The sequence below is a fragment of the Oncorhynchus masou genome, chromosome 13 (assembly GCF_036934945.1).
Source record: "Oncorhynchus masou masou isolate Uvic2021 chromosome 13, UVic_Omas_1.1, whole genome shotgun sequence".
In the NCBI taxonomy this organism is placed as follows: domain Eukaryota; kingdom Metazoa; phylum Chordata; class Actinopteri; order Salmoniformes; family Salmonidae; genus Oncorhynchus; species Oncorhynchus masou.
In genome coordinates this window covers 73,088,422-73,101,784 of record NC_088224.1, presented here as the reverse complement: position 1 = coordinate 73,101,784, position 13,363 = coordinate 73,088,422, and the positions used below count along the sequence as shown (strand labels likewise).

At 43.3% G+C, this 13,363-nt stretch overlaps 1 protein-coding gene across 3 annotated transcripts in view; it reads left to right on the top strand.

Annotated features, from left to right (window-relative positions):
• The window catches only part of ets1 (v-ets avian erythroblastosis virus E26 oncogene homolog 1), a 51,883-nt gene that overhangs the window by 34,931 nt on the left and 3,589 nt on the right, over nt 1–13,363 (top strand). For all 3 annotated transcript variants that reach the window (XM_064985062.1, XM_064985063.1, XM_064985064.1), the window contains 6 exons: nt 1,948–2,067; nt 2,723–2,923; nt 3,482–3,559; nt 5,122–5,367; nt 6,732–6,992; nt 13,118–13,236. In XM_064985062.1, coding sequence (XP_064841134.1) covers nt 1,948–2,067; nt 2,723–2,923; nt 3,482–3,559; nt 5,122–5,367; nt 6,732–6,992; nt 13,118–13,236 — 1,025 coding nt within the window. The remainder of the gene's footprint in view (nt 1–1,947; nt 2,068–2,722; nt 2,924–3,481; nt 3,560–5,121; nt 5,368–6,731; nt 6,993–13,117; nt 13,237–13,363) is intronic.

Here is a 13,363-nt window from a genome sequence, read left to right as displayed (position 1 = left end):
TTTTAAGACAGCTTTAGGCCTGCGAAGCCCAGCGTGGGGATGACGAGAGGGCAGCGCGAGCTGGTTCCAAAGTGCAGACAAACTCCACTCGATCCATGTAAAATAAACTTCAACATTCTCTCCGTCTCTGTCTTAGATAGATATCAAAGCCCAGGCACAGTCTGACTGAGCAAGCGCCATCTCATCTCAGCCAGCGAGCGCGCTCCACTAGCGCTATCTAACCCTACGTAGTCAATCAACAACCAGCCGTCGCGGTGGAGATGGTTAAGACGACCGTGCAGTCAGGGACATGGACATCAGGTCTCGTTTTATTTTAATTTCAGAATGGGCCTTGTCTGACAATAGCCTCTTCAGTCTTTTGTAATATGATTCTAAAATACCATGATACTGTAGAAATGCGTAACCAAGCCAATAGAGTTGTTACTGTAATATGTAGTATAATCAGGACTTCCAAATGGAGAGAGAGGGAGCATGGAGGCCTAATCGAATCACACACCGGCAGTGTTATGGTTTGCTTCCATTTGGGCACTCTGCATAATTTGGCCTGTCAGCTTCCAGCGGTGAGATAGAGAGAGAGAGAGCCTTGGGTTCCAGACGGGCAACATTGAGTTACAGTTCCACAGCCCACAGAGGAACGACAGCTGTTGTGCATTCCAGACGAAGTTGGGAACGTCGATGAGCAGTGAAAACACGCATGAACTTCACATCGCCAAGGCCTCCCCTTCGCTGGGCTGGCAGATCAAACCAGGGCAAAGATGCCAGAACATTTATGGCGTCGAGAGACAGCAGAGGGGGGACAAAACATCTCCAGCCTCCCTCCGGGTCTGCTTGTGATCTGGAAGTTTACCTCACACAGCGAGGGGTGATAGACAGAGTGACATACAGCCGTGGTAATCATTTATGCCTTTCTTTGTTATGAAATGTGGTGATTTATATATTCATTCACAATAGACTTTCACAGTCATTGTCTGTCTGTCTGTCTGTCTGTCTGTCTGTCTGTCTGTCTGTCTGTCTGTCTGTCTGTCTGTCTGCCTGTCTGCCTGTCTGCCTGTCTGCCTGTCTGTCTGTCTGTCTGTCTGTCTGTCTGTCTCTTTCCATGTCTTAGTTTTTTCTGTTGCTGTCTTGATCCAAGTGCAGTTTTAGCACTCTAGTTTAGCGCTCCTGCCCTGGGCTTTCCCTCTCCCCCTCCCTCCATCCACCCGTCTGTAGCCTGGTAGAGTCTAATTAGATCAATGTGAGTCATCAGGCACTGTTTAAAGCCATCAAAGAGTGCTCTGTCTCATGCTGGATGCCCACTGGCTGTGAGGGGAGAACAGTGGGCCTGTGTGTCCGGGACCACAGAGACACTCATCCTCCAACCACCCCCCTTGACCCCTTACCCCCACCCCCTCCAGCCTGGCAAGGCTTAGGGTGACATCATCGCCTCATCCCTGACCTCTGGGGGGAAGGGGGCATAAGAGGTCACAGTGATAGGTATCAGCCCCACTCTGTGAGTCCTACCCACTGGGTCCCCAGTGAGAATGGCTTCTACCTTGTCCATATGTGAGGCATTCATGCAATATATTGCCAAACAAACAACCCTTTGCTTTGAGGCACTTGGACAACACGGACAGCGGAAGCTGAAGCATGTGTTGTTGGTGTGCACGTGTATGTGACCAAAGCATTTGCAGCAGCTGCCATAGTATAATTGATTCTCTCCCAAGTCGATACACTGTCTGTCTGGACAGGATGTAATTGTTCAGCCAAGTGCTTCATCACGGTGGCTGTGTGTGTGTGTGTGTGTGTGTGTGTGTGTGTGTGTGTGTGTGTGTGTGTGTGTGTGTGTGTGTGTGTGTGTGTGTGTGTGTGTGTGTGTGTGTGTGTGTGTGTGTGTGTGTGTGTGTGTGGCCCTGTGTTCTGTGCGCTGTGAGTCTGACTGCTAGTCTCCCTCTCCTGTGTGACTGACAGATCTGGAGTGTGGAGACGTGCCCCTGCTCACTCCAGGGAGTAAAGAGATGATGTCTCAGGCTCTGAAGGACACGTTCAGCGGCTTCACAAAGGAACAGCAACGACTGGCCATTCCCAAAGGTAAAGCACTTAAACAAGGTCTTACTTTCTCTTTCTGTCTTTCTCTCTCTTTCTCTTCCTATCTCTCAATTTACATGCATATTTTTTGATTACCCACTGTGACATGTTTCCCTACACACACTCAAAATCTAAACCCCTGCTCTCAGTATGACTAAAGATTGCTAAGTGGTGACATTATATACAAAATGACAGATTGAGTGTATTGGTTGTTAGACAGACTGTAAGATTCAGAGAAAGCCGGGGTAGAGAGACAGACAGAAATGATTAATGATGGTTCTTCGATTGAGGCATACCACAGAGCTCACCATTTTGATATTATAGGATGCAGCATGTCTATGTTTGGTTTCCCCAGTCCAGCCCTCCCAGCCACTCTGCAAATAGCCTGGGTTTCACTGTCAGTCTATTGTTACTATCACCACTTATCTGCACCACCTCACCTCTTACCTCTAATAGCAGAAACAGCACGTCTAAAATATGACCCACTGAAACTGCTAATGAAAATGAATGTGCTACAGAAATGGCTCTGTTGACCTGATAATACCTCACCTCCATTCTAATTCAGGAGATCGTAGATTAAAACAGAGTGGAGGTTTCTGGTCACCTCAGGTAGCCCTTCAGTGACATGTCCCTCCCTCTCCCCCCATGTCCCTCTCAGACCCCAGGCAGTGGACAGAGAACCACGTGGGAGAGTGGCTGACGTGGACGGTGAACGAGTTTAGCCTGAAGAGCGTGGACTTCCACAAGTTCTGTATGAACGGGGCCAGTATGTGTGCCCTGGGGAAGGAACGCTTCCTGGATCTAGCACCTGACTATGTGGGCGACATCCTCTGGGAACATCTAGAGATGCTTCAGAAAGGTAGGCCCAGGCTGTAGCATGATGTACTACAGTACCCATAATGCTCTGTACAACATACCAATCGGGGTTGGGCTCAATTAGAATTGAAGGCAGTCAATTCAAGTAGGGATTTTAATAAAAAAATCGGAAATTTCCAAAATGTTGACATAAATAGCTTCTACTTTTCAGTTAATTGAGAAATCGCTGAAAATAAATGCCCTTTTAAGATTATTGAATTACAATTTATTTTACTCCCTGAAATGACTGCCTTCAATTCAAAATTGAGCCCAACCCTGGTATGAATCATAAGCCTCAGAAATGCCTACTTGTACCTATCACATTAGCTGTAGTGTGTGTTGAAGCACAGCATTGGCGCTGTAGTCTTTTTGTGCAAAACGGTTTCAAGTGTTAGCGCTGTTAGCATTTACATGGTAATCTGAGATGAAGAGAAAGACCTCCGTTTCCTCCTGGTCATTAATATTTAATCAGCCATACTGGATGCAGTGAGTTTACGACTGTTATAGGATACATTAAATCAATGACAGGGTCAGTGACTGTTGATATCTATGTTTCATGAAGAAGACACAAAGCATTTCCCTGTCAACGGCCTGACCTCCACCTTCCAGGAATCCCACTATACCTCAGACTACTTTGTCAGTAAGTATCACTGATTAGACTAAATCCTATGTACGTAGTCTGGCTCTAATGCACTAATGGCTTGTTAATATGTAATATGTTACGTCAATCAATGTCTATACAGAAAGAATGGGGATATGACTCAGCACAGTAGGTCCAGTGGCTTTTTGTTATAGCAGTTACACTGAGCTCTCCATTTCTCTCTCTCTTTTTCTCCCTCCCTCTTTCTTTCTTTCTTTCTTTCTTTCTTTCTTTCTTTCTTTCTTTCTTTCTTTCTTTCTTTCTTTCTCTCTCTCTCTCTCTCTCTCTCTCTTCAATTCAATGGCTTTATTGGCATGGCAAACATGTGTTAACATTGCCAAAGCAAGTAAGGTAGATAATATATAAAGTGAAATAAACAATAAAGATTAACAGTAGACATCACACATACAGAAGTTTCAAAACAATAAAGACATTACAAATGTCATATTATATATATATACAGGGTTTTAACAATGTACAGATGGTAAAGGACACAAGATAAAATAAATAAGCATAGATATGGGTTGTATTTACAAGGGTGCGTGTTCTTCACTGGTTGCCCTTTTCTCGTGGCAACAGGTCACAAATCTTGCTGCTCGGATGGCACACTGTGGAATTTCACCCAGTAGATATGGGAGTTTTTCAAAATTGGATTTGTTTTCGAATTCTTTGTGGATCTGTGTAATCTGAGGGAAATATGTCTCTCTAATATGGTCATACATTGGGCAGGAGGTTAGGAAGTGCAGCTCAGTTTCCACCTCATTTTGTGGGCAGTGAGTACATAGCCTGTCTTCTCTTGAGAGCCATGTCTGCCTACGGTGGCCTTTCTCAATAGCAAGGCTATGCTCGCTGAGTCTGTACATAGTCAAAGCTTTCCTTAATTTTGGGTCAGTCACAGTGGTCAGGTATTCTGCCGCTGTGTACTCTCTGTGTAGGGCCAAATAGCATTCTAGTTTGCTCTGTTTTTTTGTTAATTCTTTCCAATGTGTCAAGTAATTATCTTTTTGTTTTCTCATGATTTGGTTGGGTCTAATTGTGCTGCTGTCCTGGGGCTCTGTAGGGTGTGTTTGTGAACAGAGCCCCAGGACCAGCTTGCTTAGGGGACTCTTCTCCAGGTTCATCTCTCTGTAGGTGATGGCTTTGTTGTGGAAGGTTTGGGAATTGCTTCCTTTTAGGTGGTTATAGAATTTAACAGCTCTTTTCTGGATTTTGATAATTAGTGGGTATCGGCCTAATTCTGCTCTGCATGCATTATTTGGTGTTCTACGTTGTACACGGAGGATATTTTTGCAGAATTCTGCATGCAGAGTCTCAATTTGCTGTTTGTCCCATTTTGTGAAGTCTTGGTTGGTGAGCGGACCCCAGACCTCACAACCATAAAGGGCAATGGGCTCTATGACTGATTCAAGTATTTTTAGCCAAATCCTAATTGGTATCACTCTCTCTCTTTGTCTCTCCCGCCCCCTCCTCTTTCTCCACCTCTCTCTCTCTATTGCTCACTCTCTTCCCGTCTCTCTCCCTCCCTCTTTCTCTCTCCTCCTCCTTCTCCTGTGTTTCTCCAGGCTATGGCATTGAGCATGCCCAGTGTGTTCCTCCCTCTGAATACTCAGAGCCAGGCTTCATCACAGAGTCCTACCAGACCCTTCACCCAATCAGCTCCGAGGACCTGCTGTCACTGAAGTACGAGAGCGAATACCCAAACGTCATCCTCAGGGACATGCCCCTCAACACACTGCAAGGGGACTACTTCTCAGTCAAGCAGGAGGTGGTCTCCCCCGACAACATGTGTGTGGGCCGCATCAGCAGAGGTGAGGGGTCACAAACAAGATAGTGAAGGAAATGGTTGGAAATAAAGATTTTGTGAAGTGTGGCTGTTACAGCTGCTGTGTATTAGGTGCCCTATCTCAAAGAGGAACAAGTTAACTTGGGTAACTTGGTGCCATCACGTGAGTAGGCCTATAGTCCATGTCTTAGTTGTGCATACGCCTGAGACTCAGATTCAGTCAATACAGCATGAATTTATGATAAGTCATTCCACGGTGTTGACTGTAACTTGAGGTCTAGCTTATTGGGTTGGGTTTGTGAACATCACTGTGTGCGTGTGATTTCGCTGACGCCCTCCAATCTTGCCCTGCCACATCACTGGATGTACCACGATAGAAGAAAGGAGGCCCTAAGGCTGGCTTGTGGTTCAAGCAAACCCGCCTCGAGGAGATAATAAGTCAAGTGTTTATGTCAGAGTGAGAAGAGAACAAAGCCACACGGTGCATTAGCTCTGTCTGTCCCTATAGCTTTCATGTAAAACAGCCCAAGCGATGTAACCTTCAAGAACAACCACATTTTTTTCTCTCAATTTTTTTTCTCTCAACCTTGAGGTGGTTCTCAGCAAGGACATAAAGTGACAGAGAGTGACAGAGAGTGTCAGAGCGTGGTTTTTCTTTCTCATGAATCGTTCTGTTTACCTGCCACATGCACCACTGTTTGCTTTCCTACTGATAGTTTGGAGAAGAATTAACAACGTGGTTGACATTAATACCAATGAAGCGAGGATTTTCTTCTCAAATCCCCCGGTTTAACAAATTAGTAAGGGCTGTCAGGGAGTTTACAGTACACAGGCCCGTCCAGTGGACTGACTGGGCATTCGCCTACAAGGTATGTCCAGGCCTCGTACATAATAAATCCCAGGGTTTTTGGCAGCACATTGTGCTTTCTAAATGTGGGAAAGTATTTGTGGCACCACCGAAAACCACATGTGGCTTCAATTTGTGCAATTGAAGATTTCAGTATCAGTCGAGGCACTGGATTATCTTTCATTCTTTAATAGCTCTCAGTTGAAATGCTCCTTTTATCTTTGCCGAGGCCAGAAATAGCAAGGAAATTTGCATTGATCTTCTTCCAATTAGACAAAACCAAATCGCAGTTGCACATGCTAAACTGAGTGTGAAATGAAGGGACCAGGACCATACCATTACGTTATACAGAACAAAGAAGCTCAGTGAGAGTGTAATTTACTGCCAATGTCTGTGTATTCTTGCCATAAATATTGTCCTCTGTCAAATCGTAATGTCACTGCTCTAAACTATTTACTTTCAGATAATTCTATTTTCATTCCTTCTCACACTATGAGGCAATAAAACTAACAGATTCTGCTCTCCACCTCTCTGTCTCTCAGGTAAGCTGGGAGGCCAGGACTCGTTTGAGAGCAACGAGAGCTTTGAAAGCTGTGACCGTCTGGCCCAGTCCTGGAGCAGCCAGTCCTCCTTCAGCAGTCTGCAGCGCGTCCCATCGTATGACAGCTTCGACTCCGAGGACTACCCCAGCACCCTGCATGGACACAAGCCCAAGGGAACCTTCAAGGACTACGTCAGGGAGTGCTCAGACCTCAGCAAGGACAAACCTGTCATCCCTGCCGCAGCACTGGCAGGATACACAGGTTAGTCGAAATGAATGAAGAAAATACAGGTTAAAGGTTGTAAAATGTGCGATCAACTACAATATCTATGGCCAAACGTTCATCCTTCTTACTTCTTACAGGCGTTTTTATGCCACCCAATGGAGCCCTGTGTTACATGTTTGTCAGGCAGTTGCAGCTGATGTACATACTGTAGGTGTGCCTCAGTGTAATTGGGTCTCTGTAACTGGCAGCACGGCTTCTGGCTGAGAGCGTTTATATACACACCTCTATAACAGCATGTGGCACTGCAGCTCCAGAGTCATGCACTCACAGGAAACCAAGACATTTGCTCTCAGCCTCTTCTCTCCATCTCGCCTCGTCTTGCACCTCTGACTTTCTCATCTGCACCGTTTTATCTGTGGCCGCATCTCAACCTATTTTCCAGGTCGCCTTGGCAACCTGGGTGCAAACACAAAACAATACCTGCACTTAAAACTAGAGTAGATATATCTGTTCATCTGTTAAGGCCCCTTTCTACCTACAGTGCCTGATGAAAAAGCTACTCTATCTTCTATTCAAACACAAAGAAACACATCTTAGAAGTTTAAAAAAAGATCCAAGGTCTGGCACATTCTATTTTTGTATTCTTTTTATGGCAAGGTTTTCAGTTTGTTTTGTAAAAATGTAGTGATAAAGTTGACATTTTTTCTACTTAAATCCCTATTCAGCATTTTACATTTTGGGACCTATAGCCATTACAGAAAAACTAAATGATTGTGGAAAATCATATGACTTCACACACAAATTCATGTGTTCTTTCCGTAAGAGAGTTGAATTCTCCATGTTTCAACATAGAGCACAAGTATATACGGTGCATTCGGAAAGTATTCAGACCCCTTGATTTTTTCCCCTGTTTTGTTATGTTACAGCCTTATTCTAAAATGGATTAAATATTTTTTTCCCTCATCAATCTACACACAATATCCCATAATGAAAAAGTGAAAACAGTTTTTTGAAATTTTTTGCAGAAAAAAATGAATGCGTATTTACATAAATATTCAGACCCTTTGCTATGAGACTCAGGTGCATCCTGTTTCCATTGATCATCATTGAGATGCTTCAACAACTTGATTGGAGTCTACCTGTGGTAAATTCAATTGATTGGACATGATTTGTTGACAGTGCATGTTAGATCAAAACCAAGCCATGAGGTTGAAGGAATTGTGCGTAGAGCTCCGAGACAGGATTTTGTTTAGGCACAAATCTGGGGAATGGTACCACAACATTTCTGCAGCATTGAAGGTCCCCAAGAACATAGTGACTTAAATCATTCTTAAATGGAAGAAGTTTGGAACCACCAAGACTCTTCCTAGAGCTGGCCACCCAGTCAAACTGAGCAATTGGGGGAGAAGAGCCTTGGTCAGGGAATTGACTAAGAACCCAATGGTCACTCTGACAGAACTCCAAAGTTCCGCTGTGTTGATGGGAGAACTTTCCAGAAGGACAGCCATCTCTGCAGCATTCCACCAATCAGGCCTTTATGGTAGTGGCCAGACGGAAGCCAATCCTCAGTAAAAGGCACATTAGAGTTTGCCAAAAGCCACCTAAAAACTCTCAGACCATGAGAAACAAGATTCTGAATTATGCCTGAATGCCAAGAGTCACGTCTGGAGTAAACCTGGCACCAGGTGGTGGCAGCATCATGCTGTGGGGATGTTTTTCAGCAGCAGGGACTGGGAGACTAGTCAGGATCGAGAGAAAGATGAACAGAGCAAAGTACAGAGAGATCCTTGATGAAAACCTGCTCCAGAGCGCTCAAGGCCTCAGACTGGTGCGAAGGTTCACCAGCCAACAGGACAACGACCTTAAGCACACAGCCAAGACAACACAGGAGTGGCTTCGGGACCTTGAGTGGCCCAGCCAGAGCCTGGGCTTGAACCTGATCGAACATCCCTGGAAAGACCTGAAAATAGCTGTGCAGCGACACTCCCCAGGATCTTCAGAGAAGATTGGGACAGACCAAATACAGGTGTAACAAGCTTGTAGCGTCATACCCAAGGCGACTCAAGGTTGTAATCGCTGCCAAAGGTGCTTCAACAAAGTACTGAGTGAAAGGTCTGAATACTTATGTAAATGTGATATTTCCAAACATGTCCACAAATTTGATTTAGCTATGTCATTACAAGGTATTGTGTGTAGACTGTGAGGATTTTTTTAAATTCTATTTTTTTTAACATTTTTGAACAAGGCTGTAACGTAACAAAATGTGGCAAAAGTAAACGGGTCTGAATACTTTCCAAATGCACTGTATACATCTATGGAGACTGAGAAGCAATTTAAGGAGCAATTTAAGGGGAAATTGTCTCTCAATATCTTTAATGCACTTGACACACTAGTTACAATGTCTCCTATTTTCTATCTAGTCTTTGGGGACTTTCTCCCCTCTGTGTTAAATTGCAGTCACAAGGTTGCTAGTAGAGGAGAGGGGAAATACTAGAAGACACAGTGTTCGTCACTGGCAATGGATACTTCAGATTACATTACTCATTGCCTACAATTGGCATCTCATGGTAATTTGTAATCTGCAAAGTTGTCTGTACAACTTTCTTCATTCATGCGTTCATCTTTGGATCATAATTGCATACCTACCGAGACGTACATTAGACATTTAAGATCCAATGAAAGACAGATATAAAACATTGACATGCCCTAATTGAAGGCTTTTACATGGCTACAGTATGCGTTTGTAATATAATGCCAGCTAGTGGTACAGATGTAGAATCTTCATTTGATCCAACCTGTTGCAGGATAACTTTCCTGCAATTGGTTTAAAAAGTCTTCTGAAGTTTGTAATTGCCACTATGACATTTCAGACCTCATTTTCCCTTGCGAACAATTGATTAACCCCAACAAAAATGTCCATTAATTATAATCCACATAATCATTCACATTTCCTGTTGCTGCAGGATTATTTTCCTGCTGTAGCAAACTGGCTCAAATTAAGATCCTACATATTTATGCTATTTTCTGCATGTCATCATTCATGCATTTCTGCAAAGTAATTAACTTCCCTACTGTATGTGTTTTAATGATGTAGCATTGGTTATAAAACTACCATAGACTCATGTTCAGAGGCTAATCAATCCATGTTCCAATATTTTCATTTTAGTCAGAATACTTTATCAGAGCTTTGCAGAACTAAAGAGAAGAAAATGAACATAAGTGGTAAAAATACTTCAATATGCTTCAGATATGAAGTGTCTAGCTGGCAACAACCATTGTTATTAACTGTTATTACCCTGTATGCTGTCCTGCAGCCAAGAGAAAGATCAACCCCATTTGGCCCCCAAACAACAAATGCATTTTATTACTATGTGAAAAACAGAGAGAATCTCCCCAGAAAAGAGTAAAACATTATGTAATATCTCAAATCGCTTTTGATGAAAACGTGTGTTTTGGCTTCCTTCCCCAGTGGCTGTGCACTGACAGGCACACACACAGTTCCCAGTCACACACAGTGATCTGGTGTGATAAAGAAGGTGTGAGATAAGTGAGGCTCAGTCCGTCGTCAGCTCTCTCTGAGGTTGACTGTGTTTCTCATCTCCAATCACACTTCTGTCAACTCTGGGGATGCAGCAGGCAGTCATTCACTGTGCCTTGTCTACAGCCTTCTCTCTCTCTGTCTGTCTCTCTCTGTCTGTCTCTCTGTCTGTCTGTCTGTCTGTCTGTCTGTCTGTCTGTCTGTCTGTCTGTCTGTCTGTCTGTCTGTCTGTCTGTCTGTCTGTCTGTCTCTGTCTGTCTGTCTCTCTCTGTCTGTCTCTCTCTGTCTGTCTCTGTCTGTCTGTCTGTCTGTCTGTCTGTCTGTCTGTCTGTCTGTCTGTCTGTCTGTCTGTCTGTCTGTCTGTCTGTCCACGCTGCATAGGCTACAGTCTCATCTGTAAAGCCTAAAGGCAGATCCTAAACAGTACTATGAATGCAACCCCCCCCCCCCCCACCCTTTCTCCACACTATATGCTTTTTCAATGAGGCCCATTGTACATGGGGGCATTTAACATATTTTTGGGAAAACATTTTAGAGTCTCCAAACATTCTCGTGTGAGAGAGCCTGAGGGGGCTGGAATGGGGCACTGTTGTATCACCCTTATGTGGGCCCACGGTTACAGTAGCAGGCCTTTTGGAATGTGCCTTCATCTGGAGGAGAGCTACCGTACAGTAGTCAGTTGATTATAGCTGGTTATTATTTTCTGAAATGTGAGTATTGCGTCTTTGCATTCATGTTCATAACTGAGGGAAGCGAGTAGGAGCCTTGGATTGAAAACAACTTATTTTGCTTTCAGGTGTTCAACCCACACTTCAATTTCTCTGAAAGCTTTGATGTGTGTCGTATGATTTTATGAGGCATGCATGGGAGGTATCAGCTCCTCTCCGCTACAGCTTTGCTAAGTAGGCGCTGCATAGCCAGGTGTGATTTGAACTAGGTAGTTCTTTTTTGTTTGTACAGAAAACCACAAGATCAAAGAGTACAGAAGATAATAGAGTGCAGCACAAACCAAACTTAGGTTTTCTCTCCTGCTACTATTTATTTTTCTTTTCAACACGATTGTAAGTTCAGGTCGTCACATTTGGTCCATTTGTTTAATCTACAAATATATGTAGAAAATGTCAATCAAATTGTAGATAAATGCATTCAATTGCTTTTACGGTACATTGCATTATTAATACAGACCTGAACATAACAGAAAATCAAGCGGCATTTGTTTACAAATTAGATTAAATGTAATGTTTCTAATGGCTGATCTCTGGGAGTTTACACTACATTACACACACACATACAATGCCTTGCAAAGTATTCACCCCTCTTGGCGTTTTTCCTATTTTGTTGCATTACAACCTGTAATATAAATGTATTTTTATTTGGATTTCATGTAATGGACATACACAAAATAGTCGAAATTGGTGAAGTGAAATGAAAAAAATTACTTGTTTCAATTTTATTTTTTTTAACACGGAAAAGTGGTGGGGGCATATGTATTCACCCCCTTTGCTATGAAGCCCCTAAATAAGATCTGGTGCAACCAATTACCTTCAGAAGTCACATAGTTAGTTAAATAAAGTCCACCTTTGTGAAATCTAAGTGTCACATGATCTCACTATACATACACCTGTTCTGAAAGGCCCCAGAGTCTGCAACACCACCAAGCAAGCGGCACCATGAAGACTAAGGGGCTCTCCAAACAGGTCAGGGAAAAAGTTGTGGAGAAATACATATCAGGGTTGGGTTGTAATAAAATATCCAAAACTTTGAACATCCCACAGAGCACCATTAAATACATTATTTTTAAAAATGAAAGAATATGGCACCATAACAAACCTGCCAAGAGAGGGCCGCATACCAGTATTGACTTTTGGGGGGTGAATAGTTATGCACACTCAAGTTTTCTGTTTAAGGGTCTTATTTCCTGTTTGTTTCACAATAAACATTATTTTGCATCTTCAAAGTGGTAGGCATGTTTTGTAAATAAAATGATACAAATCCCACAAAAATGTATTTTAATTCCAGGTTGTAAGGCAACAAAATAGGAAAAATGCCAAGGGGGTGAATACTTTCGCAAGGCACTGTACACACACACACACACACACACACACACACACACACACACACACACACACACACACACACACACACACACACACACACACACACACACACACACACACACACACACACACACACACACACACACACACACACACCCAAGGCCTCTTATTTTAAACACTGTGATTTCATTGCCATGAAATTCATACAGACAGACAAAACCACGCTGTGAAGCCCAGCACCACATACTGCAGAGGGAAAAGTGTAGACAAAGGGAATTATGATGAATGGGACCCTTGTCTGTGAAAACACTGTTTTCTCTCCACTATCATGCCTTGTACATGTCTGATTCTGAGCGCAATATTTATATTTTTATAGTCGGAGATGAATGACCCCAAGTCAAGTAGTTAATGAGAAGCATGAGGAGAACAGTCAGTCACAGATATGCTGTGCTTACATGCGGCTGATGATGACATGTTCAGTAATTCTCATCTGTATTATACTGAAAACAAGGCTCCTCTCTCTGTGTTCTAACCTCTCTCTCCCTTCTCCTGGTTCTGCTCTGCAGGCAGTGGTCCCATTCAGCTGTGGCAGTTTCTGCTGGAGCTTCTGACGGACAAGTCTTGTCAGTCCTTCATCAGCTGGACGGGAGATGGCTGGGAGTTCAAGCTGTCCGACCCTGACGAGGTGAGAGGTCACCACCATTGACCTCACATGGCATGGGGGCCCTAAACAGTTAGACAGATTTTTTTAAATATTTTTTTATTTAAACTTTATTTAAACTAAATTTTACTAGGCAAGTCAGTTAAGAAAA